Here is a 23,544-nt window from a genome sequence, read left to right as displayed (position 1 = left end):
GCAATGATTTATCATATCAGTGTCTAATTTTATGTATATTAAGACACATTAAAAATATGGAAGTGTCAACCTTTTATGTAGCTGAGCGCCACTAAAAATGGTTTTATATTACATAATAGTCAGAAAAGGGTGAGCATCAATTTTGATGACTTTCCTGGTTGTTATTATTCTCAGAACATGGAGGTGATCTAAGTGCAGGTATCCCTTCACAATGTGTAGATCGTTAGTGAAGCAGCTTACTTTGATTCTGAAGACTGGGCTTCCTGGAGGCTCTTACCTTTGTTATTGGAGATAAGTCTGGGACCAGGTGCACAGGTAAATGGCTGACTGGTGTCGGTTATGAATGTGTTTTCTTCAGGATAGTGAAGTCAAGTCGGTTCCTACCTGTGTTGATTCTTCAATGTAAATGAAATTATGATAACACACATAAAACATTTTCAACCTCAAAACTAATGCATCTAAATTTAAAAGGACTAAACTGAAAGTTATTGATTTGTTGACATAACACATTTAGGAAGGGTTTCATGAACCACAGGGTGAAATCTGCTGTCTTCACATTCATCAGATCAAAACATAATTGAATAAATGAGTACTATGTTTCATAAGATGTGGAGACTGATGCCAATGCCATCTACCAGAAAACAGAGGAAAGGTTTCCATGACACAGGGAAACAGTGAGCAAGAGCAAACATGGAATATATTTTTGCTTTAAAAATTGCATTTCCATTGGAATTCTTACGAAAAACTGCACATATACTGTGGAAAAGCAAATGCTGCAATCTTATTGCAGCTGGGAAATCAAAAAATATTTTCATCTGGTTCGCCCTGAGGTGGCAGATAACAAACTGTTTATCCTGTAACACACTGTGTTTTTGATAAGTCAGTCACAGGAGGCACAGCATATAAACAGGAGATGGCTCCACATTTCTTTGTCTGTCCTCTCCTGACCTAGGAAAAATGAAGCTCCTCATTTTGGCCACTCTTCTTGGGCTGAGCCTTGCTCAGTTCAACCCAAACACTAAGAATGGGAGGACATCCATTGTGCATCTGTTCGAATGGCGCTGGAAAGACATCGCTGCAGAGTGTGAACGCTACCTAGCACCAAATGGCTACGGAGGAGTTCAGGTACGTATGGATGACTGTTTTACTGACTTTGTTTGAATGTACCGCTTGCCCACAGGCTGATCTTAAACCCCATTTCACCAAAGCAGCTTGGCTATTTTTCTGAAAATGACACATTCTCCTCTCTTTTGGCAGGCTTTGAGTAAATATGGATGAGCATTAAACTGACTACTGATTAACAATGAATGTACTGAGATATATATCCTAGGTTGGGGAGAATAAAGATACTATGCAATAAAATATTGCTTTATACATGAGGAAAACAGAATGAAAAAATGAACAGACTGGTTATAATAAGCTTTCAGCCCCCTTAGGCCTTGTACTGTTATGTTGCCACAATATGGACTCAAAATTTTGCATTTAAACATTTTTTTGACACAACTCAGAAATTATCTCTTGCATTACTACACATTTGACCACACCCATCCTTGTCCATTGTTTTCTGCATAAGGTGCATAGGCAAGAAAGCGATGTTCCTCTTGATGTATAATAGCATCTCAATTCTTGAATATAAAAATCTAAATATTAAGTTTAACTATTAGTAGAGGCTCAAACCTACATCAAGTGTTTCCAAAGGGATATTCTGATGAATTCCAGAGGCACATTAAGACAAATGTATTCAATCAGGCAAAAACACAGCATACTTTTCTCGTAAGTCTGACATTGTATAGTAAGGTCGTTCACAATTTTTGCAATCTTATTTTATTTATTTACCAGACACGCTTATCAAAGAGGGACTTGCAAGAAGGGTATTTGAGCTGAGTAGAAACATTGATGGGTTGTTTGTGAAATACAGCAAATTCTATCAAAACAATGATAGAACAGATGCTGCAACTATGTCCAGTACCCACTTAAATCGCAGGTCTGATCAAATGTATCAGAATCATTGATGATACTTGTGAGACTACACTTAGATTATAATAATGTCTTGAATGTCATACAAATGTCAAGACGTTCATGAAGGCTATGACTGGCTACAGCCACAAAAAGAAAATCAGGTTTCATTGCTTGCTTGTCATTATTTGCTTGATGATTCTACAGATATCTCCTGCAGCAGAGCACATCAAAATCACCAGTCCATTCAGACCTTGGTGGGAGAGGTATCAACCAATTAGCTACAACTTGTGCTCCAGATCAGGGACTGAAGCAGAGCTGAGGGATATGGTCACAAGATGCAACAACGTTGGGGTAAAGCAAAGGAAAATTGTGTTTGAGCTTGTAACTTTTTCCATTTTTGCATCACAAATGTAAACTTGTGGGCAATATGAGACATAAACAATTTAGAAATAAATGAATGATATCACTTACAGTGCTTTTATCATTCAATGTGTGCATACCTGAAACAGAACCTGTACTGAAATTATGACTCTCAAATGCTCATGGCTACCCTAATGTTCTGTGGCAGGTGAACATCTATGTTGATGCGATCATCAATCACATGTGTCAGTCATTCCGTGGCGAAGGTACACATTCTGCTTGTGGTACATATTTCAGTGCCACTAAGAGAGACTTTCCATCTGTACCTTACTCATCCTTGGACTTCAACAATGGCAAATGTAAAAGCAGCAGTGGAAAGATTGATAGCTACAATGACATTTACCAGGTGAGATATAACTGAATTTCTGACAGAGCCACCCATAAGGAACGTGGACATGAACTGTTGATTCTACTGTGCATATACAGTTCATGAATATATGGTGACTGATAAAAATATAACCACATTTTCTCTGCATTACCAACAGGTGAGAGATTGCCGTCTTGAGGATCTTCTGGATCTGGCTCTGGAGAAGGACTACGTCAGGGGGAAAGTGGCCGCGTACATGAACAAACTGATCGACATCGGTGTGGCTGGATTCAGAGTGGATGCTTGCAAACATATGTGGCCTGGAGACCTGAGCAATGTGTATGGCAGACTGAAGAACCTCAACACCAAGTGGTTCTCCTCAGGTTCCAAACCTTTCATCTACCAGGAGGTATATGTTTACCACTCTCAGATTTCTCTACATTCAAATTTGTCAGTGCAAGGAATTCAGAAAAATGGCACTGTGTTCACATGTGTTTGTGTGACTTAGGTCATTGACCTTGGTGGAGAGCCCATCAAGGCCAGCGAGTACACTGGACTGGGAAGAGTTACAGAGTTTAAGTATGGTGCCAAACTGGGCGAGGTTGTCCGCAAATGGAACGGCCAGAAAATGAGCTATCTGAAGTAAGCCTTAACAGCCTCTTACATCACGATAAGATGAACAGTGGCTTAAATGAAATGACACAACAATACTTTCAATCCAAGTGACTGTGCAGTTTTACATGCTTGGGTTCTTTTTTTTCCCAGGAACTGGGGAGAGGGCTGGGGTTTCATGCCCACAGGTAAGGCCCTGGTGTTTATTGACAACCATGACAACCAGAGGGGACATGGAGCTGGAGGAGCTTCCATTCTTACATTCTGGGATTCCAGGTACCTTTTCCATAAATCTAAAAGCAATTCATTTCACATATCCAAAGACAAAGTGAGATAAATGAGGAACCTGAAGGATAACTGAGATTGTCGCAACTCATTTAACAACAGAATTACAACTTCCACTTATATTCACTTCAAAAGAGAGCTTTACCCTCACAGCAATGTGTAAGTTAGCTTTGTGCTCTGTGCAGGCTTTACAAAATTGCCACAGCTTTCATGCTGGCTCATCCTTACGGTGTTACCAGAGTGATGTCCAGCTACCGCTGGACCCGGAACATTGTGAATGGAAAGGTATGTTGTTGTTGTTTGTTTGTTTTTTGGTTTTGTAACATGAAAGGTGAGAATAATAACTTCTGTTTAGGCATTACATGTGAAAATCAGGTTAACTGATGTTATTTGGTCAAAGACTTCCCTAACTGTTTTTTTTTTCCTGAATTGGCTAACATCACTGTTTGAACCTGTAGGATCAGAACGACTGGATAGGTCCTCCCAGCTATTCTGACGGTACCACCAAACCCGTGCCCATTAACGCAGACTCCACCTGTGGAGACAACTGGGTCTGTGAGCACAGGTGGCGCCAGATCAGGTGAGTCCTTCTTTCCCGCTGTCCAGTTTTTGATTTAGTCAGTGTCTGAACCACACTTTGCTCATATCTGTATAAAACATCTATCTCCAATTTCAATTATTCTCTGTAGGAACATGGTTATCTTCCGTAATGTGGTCAATGGCCAGCCACTCTCAAACTGGTGGGACAATGGCAGTAACATGATCGCTTTTGGTCGTGGCAACCGTGGCTTCCTTATCATCAATAACGACACCTGGTAAGATAACATTTTGCCCAAAATATAATCCTAGGGACAGAATAGCAGGCTAAAATATTTAGTAACAAACATGCAAACCTTGTAGATCTTGAACACATAATTTTGTTCCTGGTCTAATTAAACACATGTATGACCTTCTTGTTTCTCAGGGAGATGACTATCACCCTGAACACTGGACTTCCTGCTGGCACCTACTGTGATGTCATCTCTGGAGACAAGTCTGGAACTAAATGCACAGGCAAACAAGTGACGGTTGGCAGCGATGGACGTGCATACTTCAAGATCAACAGTGCTGAGGCCGACCCCATGATCGCCATCCATGTTAATGCTAAGCTGTAAACTGTGTCACATAAATAAAGCTGCATAAATACAAAACAAAGTGTTCTCCCAAGCCTCTTCAGTTCACTTCAGTTTCATGTTATCCCTGGAGGGTTTTGTCTGTGAGGAAAACCCATCTTAATGAAAAAGAAAAAAAAAATCCATAGCCTACGGCAAAGATGGTTTACAACAGGGTTCCTCAACTCCTATTGTTATTTAAACAGAGTTTATTACAGTTTATTATGAAGTGAAATGCAACTCCCTCTTCAATATATTTTTCAATTGTTTATAGGCGGCATTTTCTAAAAATGTCATACCTATTTCTCAAATAGCTTTAAGCAAAGAGAACAAACTGAATAATGTGAGTCCATTTCATACTGAAACTGTTCAGTAATGGTAAGTAGGCATCATTTAGCCCACTTGTTAGTTTTGGCTGAAATGCACCACTTGACTACCTGTCCCAAGTGTTTTTCTAGCCGATTTCACATGTATAAACAAAATACACTTTGCGTACAAAAATAAAAATGTTTTTGTGTCATCTCAAGACTGTTAAAATGTGACACTGTGCAGCTTTCAGAAAGAAAATGACATTTGTTAACCTTTAGTGTTCCTTAGTAATTTAAGTTGCAGTTGTATAAACTCTCTCCCTCTTTTTCACCCTTCCTTATCTCTTACTATTATTCTCACTCAGCCTCTCTATCCCCATCCCCTTTGATCCCAGTTCTCTCTTCATGGCCCAGGCCTCCCTGCATTCAGGACCAATGCACACCAAAACAGAAACCCCTCACTGTAACACCTAAAAGACACCAGGCTCGATGTTTTAGCGCAGCAACCCCCAGACCATTTGGTCAAATGCTGATAACGTTTAATTGCAAGGGAGACTAGATCCCCTCGGGAGGTTACTTTCCCTGTGAGAATGGAATTCAGACCATATCACAGGCTCCATCTGCATTGCTCCACTTGGCCACAAACTATGTAGAACAAAAGAAAAATTAAACTAACCATAAGATATTATTAATTAAATATGCGTATCGAGCCATTACCATTCTTATAGTCACAAAAGTGCAGTAAGAATTAAAAATAACCATGTGCCAAGTCACAAGCAGCTAATTGTATGACCATCGGCGTAACTGTGCTGTCTTGATAAAGAAACCATATTTGGTCTTGTTCGGAAGCATAAAATGCGGCAGATATAAGTAAGCTAACGTAATTTTACCATATTTTAATGGGAAAAAGTTACGTAAAATGATTTCAATCGAGCTCAAAATCAATACTTTCTAAATTTCAAGGAGTGCATCCTCCCTTCAGGCAGAGACACCCTCAAAAGGATAGCAGCACCCCCATCTGCAAATCAGATAAAATGCCAGACTCCCTGGCTCTCGGCTTAGTGTCAGTTGGGCTCCGGTTGTATCAGCCGTAATATAAGTCCGTCCGTTCTGTCCTGCTTCTGTAACGGTTCTCTCCTCTATGCGCGTCCATATTGGTAATAAAAGCAGTCGATGCAGGAATTCCTCTCCGTTTTTTTTTTTTTTTTTGTTTGTTTGGGGTTTTTTTTGCCCTCACTGCATTCACAAACAAACATATATTCACTGAGTTCTCGCGACTGCACATCAAACTCTCCTTCAGAGTCAAGCGCCACCTGAAATACCACAGTATATCTGTATGTTATTATTAAACATAGCATAAAGAAAAAGATGAAAGAGTAAAGATAAAAAAATGCACATACTAATTACTTACATTAGAATAAACTAAAAGTGCAAAAGAAAACTCATTACGTACAGAGTTGGCATAGTACACTGTGATCGCATAGTGGGTTTTTGTAACGACACAGAGAGGAATTCTTAGCTCATTTAACGTTAACAGGGAAAAATTCTTTCATTTAATATTAACGTAACTACTACGCACCTGCGTTCACAAATAAAACATATATTCAATGAGTTCTCGCGACTGCACATCAAATTCTAAAACCGAAAGAAAAAAATGACAAGATTTAAGCGTTTCTCGTGTTCGTTGTTCATTGTTAACAGAAGGTAGTTAGCCTACCGCCAAATAAAATTGCTGCATTTTTGGCTAACTCACTCGAACACCACTCTGTAGCGTCACTTGCCAAAAATTGTTTGTTGATACAACTAATTCGTATTAATTCATTCATTTTATATATATATATATATATATATATAAAAATTCACAGAGCGCTCCCTGTTCATATCTTACCTCCATCAGAGTCAAGCGCCGACTGAGGTAGGGGACGCGGAGAGGTTCAAATCATTGAAATGCAAAGTACAAACAAGAATACAGCTGCAGCCGCGAAATTTTATGTCCAAACTTTTAGTGAATGAGTACGATATCTGAAAACATTGTAAACTTGCAGAAACTAACACAATATATATACAATATAATAATACAATATGTAGATTATAGTGAAATGACAATCTGAATAGGGTTATTTTGAACTCTGTTACACCCACCCCCACTGAATTATTTGACAAAATTATACACATGCACTCACACTATACCTAGAGCTCATCTAGTGACAAAGGACTACACACAGGAAGACTGACTAAAAAAAAGTATCCCTTAAGGGTGAAGCGGAAAGAGAGTGTTCACTATCTGAACAGGGTTATTTTGAACTCTGTTACACTCGTCTCCATGAAGAATTGGCCCAGGCTCACCGCTACGGAAGATCTGCGACGCTAAAAGACTTTCCCGGCACCGACAGATAGTTCTTTTGGTTGAGCTTGCCTCTTCGTGAGTAAATGCCTCATACTCGCGTAGTTTTTCATTCATACATAGTTCAGGTAACGAGGATATTGTTATTGTCTACCGTTAGTTGTTTGTCTTCTTGTGAGTAATTTAGATGCTGTTGTATGTGTGTGTATGGCGGATGCGCCTTAATTCCACCTGATTTCCAATTTATTCAACATTATTATGTACCGTTTGAATTTGATCGTTGTAATAAACGTGTAAATTCGTATTCCTACTCCTTGAGTACATAAGTTATTTCCAAGTTACTGGATGTGGTGATCCAGGAACTTAGTTAGCTAGAAGAATTGAATTCGAAGAGTATTACTGTACCTGCTACTTTAATGCTGTTATTTATTATATGTACGGCTAATGAAGAGTTATTTTGAATAATTTCTAGGTTCAGTGTTCAGAGCGCTGCGGTATATAAATAGAGTTTTTCAGAATATCTGTAATTTCACTGGGTTCAGGTTCCGAAATACGGTTATGGTTACAGCTAAGTGATGTTAGTATTAAGTCTAATATTCACAGTGAACCATTAACCAGATTTTCCTCATACCATTGGCACGACAAATCACTTTTAACACAGATGAAAAGGCTATTTGTTTACATTTAATGTTCTGTTCATTTCTGCACAGAAAGTAAAAACCACAGTACCACTATTTGTGTTAAGGGACAGGGTCTGAAAATATTACTACTTACCAAGCCTTATTTTAATGTATGACTTAAAAACCTAAAAAAAAAAAAAAAAAAAAGTACAACTGAGCTCAGATATACAATTCCAGGAAGAAGCATATATGTCAATATTTCAACATATTACAGATAGTGTCTTGAGAACAGATGATTTAATTTATCTGAAAATGCTAATAGATGTTAACTGTGTGCATACTGGGATTTCACAGAGCTGCCCTGAACACAAAATAACCTTAGTGGTAGGTCCAACACCCAAGCTGTCTCATAACTCCCTGTCTCCCCCTGCAGTACAAAAGCTCTCATTGCACAGGTAGTGGTACAACCAGACTAATCAGTCCATGTGCAAACACAAGAAAGTGATATGAAAACCTTTTTTTTTTTTTTTTGTAAAAAAATCATTTGTGCTTTAATAATATAAAGTTCCAGTATGAAATTTTTAGTGACACCACAGTGAACTGTACATCACCAAGAAAATGGACAGCATTCTCTAAACAGCCTTAACAATTTAATGGTTGGGAAATAAATATTTGAGGAATCACTGATCAATAGAAACACTAGCTTCATAATATAATGCTCACTTCCACATGCTCCTGGATTGTATGCAAGTGTTCTTTTTACAATGGAGTTATGTATGTTCCTTCTGTTGTCTGAATGTATCAACAAAAACCACTACCATAAACTCTGAGCTTCTCAGTCCATTTCTCCATTGTTTCTCAGCACCATAGCTATATTTTGGGCATTCACTAATTATACTTAGGTGAAACTGGGCCAACAGGTAGTCCTGTGTCCATCAGTAGACATTAAGCTGACAAGCAGGAACATCCATATGGTGCAGCACCTCACAAAGAAGGAAACCAAGACATTTCTGACAGCATGGAACACACGAACCAAGGACTGTATGACTAAAACCAGTGAAAAAGGACAAAACAGACAAAAAGGGCACGTTTTTAAAAGTTTGTTCAGTAAATCAGGAGCAGAAAATAGTTTCACAAGTGTTTCCTACACCTTATGGAAACACTGAAATATTTAATTAAAAGAAGATGAATTTTAGCATGAAATGACACAAAAGGTAATTGCAGAGGAAAAACATTTACTGGTAATATTAATGAATATGGTAATGGAATCTATATAATGGTAATGAATATGGTAAATAATTTGAAAAAAAAAATCAAATATGGTGTCATGCTTTTCAGTATTAAATGTAGATCCTGCATGTCCCCGGGGTCAAAATCCATTCCACGAAACATTGGCTGCAATTTGATACTGTATTATTATTATCATTATTATTGTTGTTGTTGTTGTTCTGTTGTTGCTGTTTGTTATTATTACTGTTATCACCATTATTGTTATTATTATTATTACTATTGTTGTTGTTGTTTTGTTGTTGTTGTTGTTCTTGTGACAAAGAATGTAACAACTTTCACATGGCTTTGGGATTCATGATGTCATGAATTTGAGGAATGTAGTTCTTTTTTTGGCCATGTGGGGTCCTCAGTCTTTGTTTTTTGCCTGTCACATGTCTAGTTCCCTTGTTCACATTATTGATTGTTTTCACTTGTGTCTTATTTGTCTGTCTGTTTAAGCCTTCTGTACTCTTTAGTTCTTTGCTCAGTCTGGAGTTGTCACTCGTGTGCAGTTATTGACCAAGCCTTGTTGTTAACTGTTTTCTCTTTTGCTTTTCTTGAATTGTTCTGTCGTTGACTTCCTGCTTGCCTGTTTTTGGATAAAGATTCTGCCTGCTGTGTTTGGACTTCTTTGCTGGATATCTCTTTCTATGGGTTTTTCGACCTCTTGCCTGGAACTATTTTATGATTTTGCCTGACTCGCTTTGGATACTTCTTCCTTTATTCACCAATTAAAAGGAAACACTTAAACTGAACTACTCCTGCCTTGGTTTCTGCATTTCGGTCTTGCACTTTGTGGCACGAGGGTAAGGCACTGGGTTTCCATTCCACGTTTGATTCCCAGGTCAGATGTTACAGTAAGACTGAGCCATGGAAAAAGACCCAGCAGAGACGCATCCACCTCAGTCCTTGCAGACAGACCAGGTCTTCGCAGCAGTGTTAAGTCATGATGCTACAGTGCTTTGACATGAACAACAATTGGCCACTCACAGTGCTGCAGTTGACTGAAGAGCAAGTTCTCAACAAGATCCTCCAAACCCTACAGACCTTAGTAAATCGCCAATCCTCTCCTGCACCTCCAGCTCCAGCCCAGCCTGTCTCCAAGCCTTGACTCCCTGCTCCCCAGAGATTTGATGGTAACCCAAAAGATTGTCATGGTTTCCTAACTTAATGTTCTGTTTCTTTCTAGCTCCAGCCCACCACCCTCCCTACAGATCAGTCCCAAATCGCCTAAATCATCACTCTCCTCACAGGAAAAGCCCTGGCCTGGGCCACACCCATTTGGGAACAGCAGGGTCCCTCTTGTAACAACTACAACACCTTTACCGACGAGATGAAGAGAGTATTTGACCATCCAGAAGGAAGCAGAGAGGCGACTGACAGGTTATTCCAGCTGCATTAGGGCAACACCAGTGTGGCTGAGTACGCTGTTCACTTCCACACCCTGGCTGCAAAGAGTGGTTGGAATACAAAGGCTGTCATGGCTGCTTTCCATCACGGTCTATCGAGTTCCATCAAGGATGAGCTAGCGACAAGAGAACTGGCCAGGGATCTGGAATCATTGATTGACCAGGCAGTTTGACTGGATCACTGACTGAGAGAGAGAAGGAAGGAACAACAGCCCATGTTTCATCACAGCTACAGGACCGGTGGTTCCACTTTGATCCCATGGCAGTTGTCTCAAAAACCCCAGCACATCTCCGCTATTCCTGAAAAACCTATGTAACTAGGAGGAACACATCTCTCTCAGGCTGAACAAAACCTCATAATGAGAAAGAGGTGCTGCCCTTATTGTGGTATGCCTGGCCACGTTAGATCGTTCTGGCCCAAGCTTTCGGGAAAAGCACAGTCCCGTCTAGGAGGGGGAGTACTGTGATGGGAGCAGCCTTTACTCTCATAACCTCAACCACCTGCTTGTGGATCCCTGTTGTGATTTTCTGGGGACACCAGCAACACCACATACTAAAGCCTCTCACAGATTCTGGTGCTGCAGGTAATTTCATGGATACCACCTTATCCAAAGACCTGTACCTTCCTGTAACCAGCCTGGATAACCCCCTCTCATACCCCCTTTCCACCAACGTGAACTAGGTGCTAGTTCTGGGCTGGTTTTAGTGCCAGTTCACAGTTGGTTCAACTTGCAAACCTTCTAAGAACCGGTTTGCTTTTCCACTGGCTAGAGAGCCACCATTGAGCCACATCATTGCGTCACTGTATACATCTGTATATACGCTAGCTACCCCAATGCCTCCCAGCAGCAAAGTTAATCAAACACTGGCATCATGTTAGACATTAAGTATGTGTCATTGAGTCACGTCACGAGTTGAAATAAACCGTAGTTTTTAAATGATGCATAAGATAACAAGATACCATAATTCTACTGTCGCTTTCATTGTTAAGGCATCTCAATCGCTGATTTTCAATCAATGACACATGTTCGTATGTAATGCATTGTTTATAAAGTCCATGCACATTAATTAAATAAGAGTCTCAGTTGTAGATAGAAGTTCAGAATTGTAGCCAAAGAAACTTTAATTTCTAGACACGGTCAGGTACTCTGCCATGTATCTAAGGTGATTATTTTGACACTGACAGTCACATCATGATTAGCTGAAATGAAGCCTCCTCACCAGCCTTATGATTGTGCAATTGATCCCCTCTCAGGAGCTACTCCTCCCTGGAGAAGAATCTTCTTCATCTCACCCACAGAGACGAGGGCAATGGAGGAGTATATCAAGGACTCCTTGGAAACTTGGATCATTCGTCCATCCTCTTCTCCGGCTGGTGCTGGTTTCTTTTTTGTGAGCAAGAAAGATGGTGGCCTACGGCCTTGTATTGACTACCGTGACAACAGGGCATTATGAATATCTTGTCATGCCTTTTGGGTTAACCAACGCTCCAGCTGTCCTCCAGGCTCTCATCAATGACGTCCTGAGGCATAAGTTGAACCAGTCCATCTTTGTCTACTTAGATGACATCTTGATATTCTCAAAGTCCCTTCACGAGCATGTCCACTATATCAGAGCAGTCCTCCAATGTCTTCTTGATAACTACCTCTTTGTTAAGCCAGAGAAATGCAAATTTCATGTTTCTGAGATCTCCTTTTTAGGGTTCATTCTGTCCAAGGGAAAGCCTCCATATGGACCCTAAGAAGACTCAGGCTGTCCATGACTGGCCCCAGCCCACATCTGTCAAGGAGGTACAATGTTTCCTGGGCTTTGCTAACTTTTACAGAAGGTTTATTAGGAACTTCAGTGCGGTGGCTGCAACACTCACTTACCTAACCCGGAAGGCACCTGGCCCTCTTATCTGGTCTCCAGGAGCTGAATGGGCCTTCTAGGAGCTAAAGGTAGAGGTCCACTTCAGCTTCTATCCTAACCTCACCTGATCCCTCTCTCCCTTTCCTAATCAAAGTGGATGCTTCAGATGTGGGAGTGGGTGCAGTTTTCTCTCAACGTCAAGCGGATGGTAAGCTCTACCCCTGTGCCGCCTCCTCCGCTCGCCTCTCCACTGCTGAGAAAAATTACGACTTGGGTGACAGAGAATTGCTGGCTGTCAAACTAGCCTTGGAGGAGTGGCAGCATTGGCTTGAGGAGGCCCAGCATCCTTTCCTTGTGTGGACAGACCACAAAAACCTTGCATATACCCAGAAGGGTAAGCGACTCAACACCCAGCACACAAGGTGGGTTCTTTTCTTTAATCGTTTTGATTTTGTATTGACTTATTGCCCTGGTTCAAAGAATCATAAACCAGATGCTCTGTCCAGACTGTTCCCTAACACAGACCGTGAAGGTACACCGGAACCTGTTCTCCCGCACTCTAGGATTGTAGCTCCTGTTTGTTGAGGAATCGAGATGTTGGTATGACAAGCCCAGCTGAGGGAGCCATACCCCGGTAATGGACCTCCAGCCCACCTGTTTGTCCCAGCCTCAGTATGCTCCCAGGTCTTACAATGCGGGCATTCCTCTCAGCTAACTAATTACCCTGGCACTGGTAGGACATTAGAGTTCCTGAAGAGGTGTTTCTGGTGGCATGGGATAAACACTGATGTCTAGTCTTTCGTCTCTGCCTGCTCTGTTTGTGCTCAAAATGCCCTCACACCCTTCCCCACGGTCTTCTTACCCCCTACCCATCCCCAAACACCCTCGGTCCCACATCTCCATGGACTTCATTACTGGTCTCCCTCTCTCCCAGGGGAACACAGTCATCTTGATCATGGACTGGTTCTCTCAGGCCTGCCGTTTTGTCCCCTTACCCAAACTCCCATTGGCTCAAGAGACTGCTGAGATTGTCTGCCAGCAAGTCTTTAGGGTTTCTGGCCTTCCTCTTGATGTGGTCTCTGAACATGGGCCCCAATTCGCATCACAGTTCTGGAGGGCCTTCTGAAAGCTGATTGGGGCCACTGTCAGCCTCTCCTCTGGCTTCCATCCAGAGTCTAATGGACAGACAGACAGGCTCAACCAAGACCTCAAGACCACCCTAAGATACCTGGCCCCCACAAACCCCTTGTCTTGGAGCAGGTATGTCATCTGGGCAGAATATGCACATAACACCTTGTGCTGTCCCTCCACAGGTCGTTCCCCTCTCAAGTGCCAGTTTGGGTTTCAGCCTCCCCTGTTTCCAGACGAAGAGGTTGATGTTGGAGTCTCGTCAGCCCAGAACTTCGTCCCCCGCTGCAGACGCGTGTGGTGGAGGGTCCGGTCTACCCTACAAAGGTCTGCATGATGCTACCAACTCCAGGCCAACCGCCAGCGCAGGTCTGCACCTTTGCTACGTCTTGGGCAAAGGGTCTGGCTGTCCTCACGAGGCCTTCCCCAGCGGTTAGAGTCCCACAAGCTGGCTCCACGGTTTGTGGGGCCCTTCAAGGTCCTGAAGAGAGTTAATCCGGTCTCCTACTATCTGCAATTTCCCTTGGCCATGCATATTAACCCCACCTTCCACATCTCTCGTCTGCGACCTGTAGCCACCAGCCCCCTAGCTCCTGCAACTAGGCCTCCACCACCTCTTTGGATCATTGATGGCCAACCTGCTTACACAGTCCACTGCCTCCTTGACTCCCGACAGGTTTGGGGAGGTTTGCAATATCTGGCGTATTGGGAGGGGTATGGCCCAGAGGAATGAGCCTGGATTCCAGCTCGGGATATTCTGGACCCTAACCTAATCTGGGACTTCCACCAGAAACATCCTGATTGTCCCAGAAGGAACATCAGGAGATGTCCTTGGGGGGGTCTCCTGTCATGAATTTGGTCTTTTTTTGGCCATGTGGGATCCGCAGTCTTGTTTTTTGCCTGTCACATGTCTAGTTCCCTTATTCTCATTATTGATTGTTTTCACCTGTGTCTTATTTGTCTGTCTTTTTAAGCCTTCTGTTCTCTTTAGTTCTTTGTACAGTCTTGAGTTGTCACTCGTGTGCAGTTATTGACCAAGCCTTGTTGTAAACTTTGTTTTCTCTTTTGCTTTTCTTGAATTGTTCCCTGTTGTTGACCTCCTGTTTGCCTGTTTTTGGATAAAGATTCTGTCTGCCATTTTTTGGACTTCTTTGCTGGACATCTCTGCCTACTGACCTCTTGCCTGGAACTGTTTTCTGATTTTGCCCGACTCGCTTTGGATACTTTTTCTTTTATTCACCAATTAAAAGGAAACACTTAAACTGAACTACTCCTGCCTTGGTTTCTGAATTTGGGTCTTGCACTTTGTGTCACAAGGGGTTTCCAAGCCAGAGCCCCGGGTATGCTTCCCAGGTCAGAGATTATAGATGATCCACAAAACATTTATTCTAAGTTTCAGTATGTTTGAGACTGTTAAAGGACACGTTATTCTTGTATATATGCAGTGTGATAAATTCCAAATCAGGTTTCATCATGTTTTTTTCTGTCAGAACAGGGCCATTATCAGGCTGTTATAAAACACTGAATAAATAATACACACAAAACTACCTTTATCAGGACATGACCAGCAGCTGTGATGTTTCTTTCTGAGGCTGGTGAATTTCTAAGTAATGAAGTATTTTTGAACTCTTATCAGCTTTATCCTCGTAATCTAATCATTGTTTGGATATGGTTACATGCTTCAAAGATGAGAATTTTTCCCCCATCTGCCATACACCAACACTTTAAACCTTTTGCAGAACATACTTATCTAAATTTGAGCCCACTCTTAAATCTGGAAAAAAAATGTCCATAAAAATATTGCATAACAGCATCAAGCATAGGAATCTATTATTTTCCTTCCAGTGAATAGGTATATAAACACTGAACAACAGTGCTATCAGAGAATTTATAAATAGCAGAGAACTTCCACTCTCAGAACTTCCTGTTTCCTAGGGGGTGCTCGCAAGAGAGTCCAGAGTGAATGGGGACCAATGGAGCTGTACCCCCAAAAATGTAACTTTCATGGGGTAAAATTTTCTTCTGGCAATTTTCATTATTTTTTTTGTATAACGGGTTGAAACAATAGATATAGTTCCATTTTTAGATTTTTTTACGATTTTCAATGTAGTAAAATACATCTCTGTAAGTATCTGTGACATCACGCACCACCAGTCACTTTACGGCATTAAGGCTTTACGGCATTTACGGCCATATGGGAGATGCAGAATAACAACAACAAAATATACCTTAAATTGGGCTTTATTTTAGTTTAATTTCCAAATTCATGTATCGTGTAGACATGCAAAGAACATGGTACTCAAGCCATTTTAATGACTGCGTGGAGCAGTCATTAATGCCACCATGACTAGTTAGCATACTATTACATTTGCAATCAGTCATAAATCCTTAACTGACCAATCAGCAAACATTAGCAGAATGGTACTGTTCTGCTAAATTGCCTTCCCTGCAAGAAAATCGCCTTATCTGCAAGAAAAATGGACATTAGTATTTTTTCATTTCAACTGTGATATATAATCCATACTATATTTTTAAAAAACTAAAATAAAATTTGACCTCTTTTGCCTCACTGAGGACTCTCTTGCAAGCGCTCTCTAGGTGAATTGCAGCCAGTTCCAGTACAACGGCATTATTAGGAAGTGGACAGGCTCTATGTAAATGGGCTCTGGTGTTATTTTATACCTACCAGTGAATACACACACATAATTGGCCATTTCCATTTTCAGTCCTGAAATACTTGCCTGAAAGTGTCTTCATATTCACATGTTCACGTTTTTTCTTTTTTTCATGAGGCCAGGCCCTTCTTGTTTTACACTTTAATGGGTGTGCACAAGAACCTAATTTGGTTGAGAAAATCAAATTTAAATAGTTTCTTGTGCGCACAAGAAACTTCAATACATTTTTTTCTCACGTCCCCTAATTTTTTTTTTCTCATGGCCTGTCTACGTAGATTTGTACTTAAAAGATTTAGCATAAACAATTTGCTTTATTTATTTTCATAAGCGTATAGCCTACTTTGCGTTCTTATTGCCTCATTGCCCTTCTGCATTCTGCATTAAACATAGGGGTGGGGAGTTGTACAGATTGCGTCATTAAATAAATAAATAACAGCACTGTTCAAGTTTTCCTACTCTGCATGAACTGAGCAAAAGTGTGATTGGTTGTGACACAATTAGGATGATACTCATTTGATGACCTACTCATCTTAGAGCTGTAACTTATTTTGTAAATAGAAGACAGCGTGCCGGACAAAGAAGACTTGGGAGGTAGATAGTGGGCTTAGCGAAAACTCCAGAGTTGGTTAACTCAGAGTAAGTAGTAAAGCTCCTAGCAAAACCAAGTCATAGGGCTGTTCTATTGGGAGGTTTACTACTTGTTCTGAGTTAACTAACTCAGAGTTTTCACTAAACCCGCTTTCTGGAACACCCTCCAGACGTTCAGCAATTGAATGTTATCTGCAAAGTTTGCAGGGGAACTGTTGGGACGACTGGAGGTAATACCACAAACATGTTAAACCATCTCAAACGAAAACATCCCAAAGAACATGCCAAAAGTTTATCTTTGGCATCATTTATGTTATGTTATCTTTAATCGGGTACAAAGAGAAAACTTCAAAGCTATTTACAGTCTACATTTTAAAAACGGTGAGAAAAATTGTGATGCAGATCGTGGATCGTGATTCCATCCCAAAAGATAGTCATATGATCTTTTGGCCAGATCGCCCACCCATAAAACAATAAATAAGTATTTTGCCTGTTGTTTCAATAATTTGTTTTAAAAATCTTTCTCATTTAAAAAGCAACAGTATAACCTACCTAAAGCTTATTTATATAGCACTAAAATAAGGATAAATGCAATAATTTGCAAAAAGAAAAAAGGGGTGGAGGGGTGGGGGGATGATGGTAATACCACATATCGTGCTGTTGAGCCACCCTAAGTCACTGCAGGGAAAATTCCTTCACCGTGACAGCCCTATGTGTGCATGCTCTTCGGATTGGCAGGAAGCACCTTAGGGGATGATGGACATCTTGAGTCTCTGTAAGCATTATTTAGGTGATCATGCATTTAAGACTTTGAGAACCACCTCTCTAAAAGGAGAATTTACAGTAAAAGTGGGCAGGGTGGCTGGTCGCTCTTTTTTCTGTAGTATAATTTTGGTTTCTATAGCAAAATGGAGAGAAAAATGTTTCAACCCAAAACAAAATGTTTCTTTTTACTACCTGGGGTGACCAGCGGGTGAACCAGGCTTCACATGGCCAACCCTGGCACATCCCCTGTCTGTGCCCTTGCCAGACAAAGATAACAGTTTAGGAAAGTACAGCCAAAAATCACACAATAAAATAACCAATCACGAATGAATGTGAGGGTGAATGAAATCATCATTCAGTGTCACACTGGAAACTGGATGTAACTTAACTGTAGAGGGTAATTTAACACTGCTGAATGTACCACGTAACTACAAATTTAAGGCTAAATTGCTTCAGTACTGAATCCAAAGTATGAAATTTGGTAAAATGTATTTTTCATTTTGAGTTTTACATTTCTAAGTCAGCTTATTCCATGTATTCATCAGTAGACTTGATATGATCTTGAGTCACATATATTAATTGAAAGGGGAGTACATTTTTTTATTTTGAATTTTATTTTAAACACTTAACAATGGGCATAGCCATAGACCTTGGTATTATACTTTGTTTTTCCAGTCTAAGAATATGTATCACATCAAAGGAACTGGGAAAATAACAACTGTTCACAATGTGTGTTCTGTTAGGTTTCTCTGCAGGACAGCAGATAACAGATTATTTTTAAAATCATCATGCTGCGCTTTTGATTAGACTATAGAGTGGTGTTGTGTATATATACAGAGCCTGATCCCACATTTCTTTGCTCATTCGCTCTCGACCAAGGGGAAGATGAAGCTCCTGATTTTAGCTGCACTTCTTGGGCTAAGCTTTGCCCAGTTCAACCCAAACACTAAGAGTGGGAGAACATCCATTGTACATCTGTTCGAATGGCGCTGGAAAGACATCGCTGCAGAGTGTGAGCGCTACCTAGCACCAAACGGCTATGGAGGAGTTCAGGTCTGTATGAAGAAACACAATTATACAAATCATGTTTATCAACGCACGCACACACACACACACACACACACACACCTGCAGAAGTGAGCAGTGAGCACACATATACCCGGAGCAATGGGCAGCTTGCTCAAGGGCACTTCAGCCTTGGGTGTTTCCTGCTTGTCCTGGGAATTGAGCCTGCACTTTTCGGTTACAAGCCCACTCCCCTAACCTTTAGGCAAAAGGCTTCTTCCGTCTTTACACACTGTAGTTTCAGGGAGAAAGTGCTTTGATCGTTTTTTAGTTACAATGTAGATGGAGCTACAAAGTGTTGTAAATTCACGCTAAAGTGGTTTTATCAATGCAAGACCTGTACAAAATGCAATAACATTTAAACGATAAACTGTTAAGACAGCACTTATTGAAGATTGTTGTTTATTCTGGATTTCCCTTCTGGCTGAACATTCACATGTTTCAAGAGGCCTGAACAAGTCCTGTATATTATACATACACTCTGTGCCCAGTTTCTTGGGTACCCCACCTCAGTTGCAAAAATGGATAATTCCTAAATAGATAAAGTAGATGGTCACTGAGGGATGCAGTAACTGTTTAAGTGAATGTTAGATTAAGCAAGATAAGTGATCTTAATGACTTTGATTGTAGTATTGTCCTTTGTGAAAGGCACACAGGCACTAGGACCTCAGAAACAGCCATCCTCCCAGGCTTTTCCCACACAAAAGTTTCTAGGGATTTCTGAGAACGGTGGGACAAGCATAAAATATCTGATCAGCCACAGATCCATGGGCAAAGACTGCTTTTTGATGAGTGTGGTCAAAGGAGAATAGCAGGAATAATGCAAGCAAACAGTCAGACCACAAACAGGCAAATAATGGCACTCTAAAATAGTGGTTGTAGAACAGCATCTAAGTCCTTGTCACAGATGGGCTACAGAAGCAAATGATTATGCTAGATTCATATGTTAGGTGTACTGACAGCACTTGATCAATGTTTGAATGCTAATTTTACTGCCACAGTGCACCCATTCATAGTTACAGTTCACACTTTGTCACACAGATCTAACCAACAGGCCAATGTCACAAAGCATGTATTGTCTCAGGATTACCCCAGTAACATGACAGCAAATTCACTTTACTTGAAAAGTTGGTACAGCCTTGAGACCTAAATTCAATGGGTGATCCTTGGTTGGGGACAGAAAAGACATTACGTAGCATGAATATACTGCTATCCAGTACACGAGATGTGTGCATCCTATTAACCTATGACCACTGAGTGTATCTATTGTTTTCTCTGATTATAATATATCCTTGATATTTAAACATACCTTTGCTTGTGATCACTCTCTTCGTTAATACTGTAGATATCGCCTCCCAGTGAGAGCATCAAGGTCAGTAACCCTTTTAGACCATGGTGGGAGAGATATCAGCCAATTAGCTACAATCTGTGCTCCAGATCAGGAACTGAGGCCGAACTGAGGGATATGGTCACTCGATGCAACAATGTTGGGGTAAAGCAAAAGGATTTCCTTTCATGTTGTTATTATCATGTCTTTTCATTTCATTGACTGTTTAAAAATAAAGAAAGAAGATGATGCGCTGAATAATTACTTTTTGCTGTATGGAAGAAAGGAAATGTCACAATTTCCAATCTTTGTCTTTTCATACATAAAAACACATCTGCAAAAAGGATAGACACTCTAGAAGCTAATAATTTTATTAATGTGCTGTTGTAGGTGAACATTTATGTGGACGCAGTCATCAACCACATGTGTGGATCAGGTGGTGGTGAAGGAACACACTCCTCCTGTGGTACATGGTTCAGCGCTACCAAAAAGGACTTCCCCTCCGTATCCTACTCAAGCTGGGACTTCAATGACGGCAAATGTAAAACTAGCAATGGAGAAATTCAGAACTATAATGATATATACCAGGTGACATACGCTTTTGTTTTTGTCTGTTTTGTGTTAGCAGTTTTTCTTGCAACAGTGGTCAAGCTTTTCCTGTTAACTGAAATGTTCTATTATAAACAGTAGTGGTTAAATTATAGTTATAAACAACCCCCTGTATTGCATTACTCTTAGAAGAACACAGTTATACTTGCTCCAGTTACCTGTCCTTCTCAGTTGGAAAAAGTTTGAAGCAGTTTAAAGTAGTGTAGTTTGGCTAGACAAACATGGTTATCTAGGACAGCTAGCAAAACTCATTCTTTTAAAAAGTCTTGTTTTGGGTGTTAGAGATGTTCATACCACGCAAAAAGTAACCAGTGGACTGTGCTGTTAAAAGGCTGCAGTTGACCGCATATAGCTGGTAGTATTGTTGAACAAAGTTATAGTTACAAATGACTATATTTGTTGACTCAGTACTCAAATTCATTTGTATATAATAACATTTTCTTGCTAATGCAGAGGAGATTACATCTTACAATATTTTACGTTAATTTAAAATGATCCAGTATTAATATTAATTACATTCCATGACGGAACATTTGGAAGTGGTAATGAATATGTCACTGTGGCCCATTTGCACTGTGGACAGGTGAGAGATTGCCGTCTTGTTGGACTTCTGGATCTGGCTCTGGAGAAGGACTACGTCAGGGGGAAAGTGGCCGCGTACATGAACAAACTGATCGACATCGGTGTGGCAGGATTCAGAGTGGATGCTTGCAAACATATGTGGCCTGGAGACCTGAGCAATGTGTATGGCAGACTGAAGAACCTCAACACCAAGTGGTTCTCCTCCGGTTCCAGACCTTTCATCTACCAGGAGGTATTTGTTTACCACTCTCAGATTTCTCTACATCAAAAACTTTAATTGCAAGAAATCTAGAAAAACAGCATTGTGTGTTTGTGCGACTTAGGTCATTGACCTTGGTGGAGAGCCCATCAAGGCCAGTGAGTACACTGGACTGGGAAGAGTTACAGAGTTTAAGTATGGTGCCAAACTGGGCGAGGTTGTCCGCAAATGGAACGGCCAGAAAATGAGCTATCTGAAGTAAGCCTTAACAGCCTCTTACATCACGATAAGATGAACAGTGGCTTAAATGAAATGACACAACAATACTTTCAATCCAAGTGACTGCAGTTTTACAAGCTTGGGTTCTTTTTTTCCCCAGGAACTGGGGAGAGGGCTGGGGTTTCATGCCCACAGGTAAGGCCCTGGTGTTTGTTGACAACCATGACAACCAGAGGGGACATGGAGCTGGAGGAGCTTCCATTCTTACATTCTGGGATTCCAGGTACCTTTCCTATGAAGCTAAAAGCAATTCATTTCACATATCAAAAGACAAAGTGACATGAATGAGGAGCCTGAAGGATAATTGAGATTGCTGCAGCTCATTTAACAACAGAATTACAAATTCCACTTATATTCACTTCAAAAGAGAGCTTTACCCTCACGGCAATGTGTAAGTTAGCTTTGTGCTCTGTGCAGGCTCTACAAAATTGGCACAGCTTTCATGCTGGCTCATCCTTACGGTGTTACCAGAGTGATGTCCAGCTACCGCTGGACCCGGAACATTGTGAATGGAAAGGTATGTTGTTGTTGTTGTTTGTTTGTTTTTTTGTTTTGTAACATGAAAGGTGAGAATAATAACTTCTATTTAGGCATTACATGTGAAAATCAGGTTAAATGATGTTATTCGGTCAAAGACTTCCCTAATTGGTTTTTTTTTTCCCTGAATTGGCTAACATCACTGTTTGAACCTGTAGGATCAGAACGACTGGATAGGTCCTCCCAGCTATTCTGACGGTACCACCAAACCCGTGCCAATTAACGCAGACTCCACCTGTGGAGACAACTGGGTCTGTGAGCACAGGTGGCGCCAGATCAGGTGAGTCCTTCTTTCCCGCTGTCCAGTTTTTGATTTAGTCAGTGTCTGAACCACGCTTTGCTCATATCTGTATAAAACATCTATCTCCAATTTCAATTATTCTCTGTAGGAACATGGTTATCTTCCGTAATGTGGTCAATGGCCAGCCACTCTCAAACTGGTGGGACAATGGCAGTAACATGATTGCTTTTGGTCGTGGCAACCGTGGCTTCCTTATCATCAATAACGACACCTGGTAAGATAACATTTTGCCCAAAATATAATCCTAGGGACAGAATAGCAGGCTAAAATATTTAGTAACAAACATGCAAACCTTGTAGATCTTGAACACATTAATTAGACCAGGAACAAAATTAACACATGTATGACCTTCTTGTTTCTCAGGGAGATGACTATCACCCTGAACACCGGACTTCCTGCTGGCACCTACTGTGATGTCATCTCTGGAGACAAGTCTGGAACTAAATGCACAGGCAAACAAGTGACGGTTGGCAGCGATGGACGTGCATACTTCAAGATCAACAGTGCTGAGGCCGACCCCATGATCGCCATCCATGTTAATGCTAAGCTGTAAACTGTGTCACATAAATAAAGCTTCATAAATACAAAACAAAGTGTTCTCCCAAGCCTCTTTAGTTCACTTCAGTTTGATTTTATCCCTGGAGGGTTTTTCTGTGAATGGCAGGATTAGACAGATCACAAATGTTTCAGAGTCTGAAGTACAACTTGACACATCCTAGTGAAAAAGAAAAAAAATCCATAGCTAGGGCCAAGATGATTTTATTTTCAACAAGGTTTCTAAACACCATTCCTAGGGACCAACTAGACAAGAGAAATCAGCTAATTCCTATCGACATCATATTTACTTCAAGAAACAAAAGCTCAATAATCAGTAGATAAATTGAATCAGGTGTGACAGGGATGGAGTAGAGCAAAAATGTTCTGTCTTGTGAGTCCCCATGACTGGAGCTGTCA

General features: G+C 40.8%; 2 protein-coding genes across 2 annotated transcripts; both read left to right on the top strand.

Annotated features, from left to right (window-relative positions):
- Positions 1-957: 957 nt before the first annotated feature.
- LOC115822080 (pancreatic alpha-amylase-like) lies at positions 958-4,765 on the top strand. Its single transcript, XM_030785734.1, has 10 exons — positions 958-1,125; positions 2,164-2,310; positions 2,528-2,725; positions 2,865-3,095; positions 3,195-3,328; positions 3,452-3,574; positions 3,769-3,868; positions 4,042-4,163; positions 4,273-4,398; positions 4,548-4,765. Exons 1-10 carry the CDS (start codon positions 958-960, stop codon positions 4,735-4,737), a joined length of 1,539 nt encoding a protein of 512 aa, XP_030641594.1. The 3' UTR covers positions 4,738-4,765.
- Positions 4,766-18,573: 13,808 nt separating this feature from the next.
- Positions 18,574-23,143, top strand: LOC115822058 (pancreatic alpha-amylase). The gene is made up of 10 exons (XM_030785704.1): positions 18,574-18,744; positions 20,102-20,248; positions 20,474-20,671; positions 21,276-21,506; positions 21,598-21,731; positions 21,853-21,975; positions 22,170-22,269; positions 22,448-22,569; positions 22,679-22,804; positions 22,954-23,143. The coding sequence occupies exons 1-10, from the start codon at positions 18,577-18,579 to the stop codon at positions 23,141-23,143; spliced, it is 1,539 nt and encodes a 512-aa protein (XP_030641564.1). The 5' UTR covers positions 18,574-18,576.
- The last annotated feature ends 401 nt before the right edge of the window (positions 23,144-23,544 follow it).

The sequence above is a fragment of the Chanos chanos genome, chromosome 10 (assembly GCF_902362185.1).
Source record: "Chanos chanos chromosome 10, fChaCha1.1, whole genome shotgun sequence".
NCBI classification, from domain to species: Eukaryota; Metazoa; Chordata; class Actinopteri; order Gonorynchiformes; family Chanidae; genus Chanos; species Chanos chanos.
Note: the sequence above shows the minus strand (reverse complement) of the source record. Positions and strands in the feature narration are given on the sequence as shown.

What these genes read in the sequence shown, in the direction of transcription:
- LOC115822080 (XM_030785734.1), top strand. Translation starts at nt 958, where the DNA reads ATGAAGCTCCTCATTTTGGCCACTCTTCTTGGGCTGAGCCTTGCTCAG. An exon ending in CAAGATGCAACAACGTTGGG is followed by an intron (nt 2,311 to 2,527) that starts GTAAAGCAAAGG and finishes GTTCTGTGGCAG; the next exon opens with GTGAACATCTATGTTGATGC. An exon ending in ATCATCAATAACGACACCTG is followed by an intron (nt 4,399 to 4,547) that starts GTAAGATAACAT and finishes CTTGTTTCTCAG; the next exon opens with GGAGATGACTATCACCCTGA.
- LOC115822058 (XM_030785704.1), top strand. Translation starts at nt 18,577, where the DNA reads ATGAAGCTCCTGATTTTAGCTGCACTTCTTGGGCTAAGCTTTGCCCAG. An exon ending in ACTATAATGATATATACCAG is followed by an intron (nt 20,672 to 21,275) that starts GTGACATACGCT and finishes CACTGTGGACAG; the next exon opens with GTGAGAGATTGCCGTCTTGT. An exon ending in GACCTTTCATCTACCAGGAG is followed by an intron (nt 21,507 to 21,597) that starts GTATTTGTTTAC and finishes TGTGCGACTTAG; the next exon opens with GTCATTGACCTTGGTGGAGA.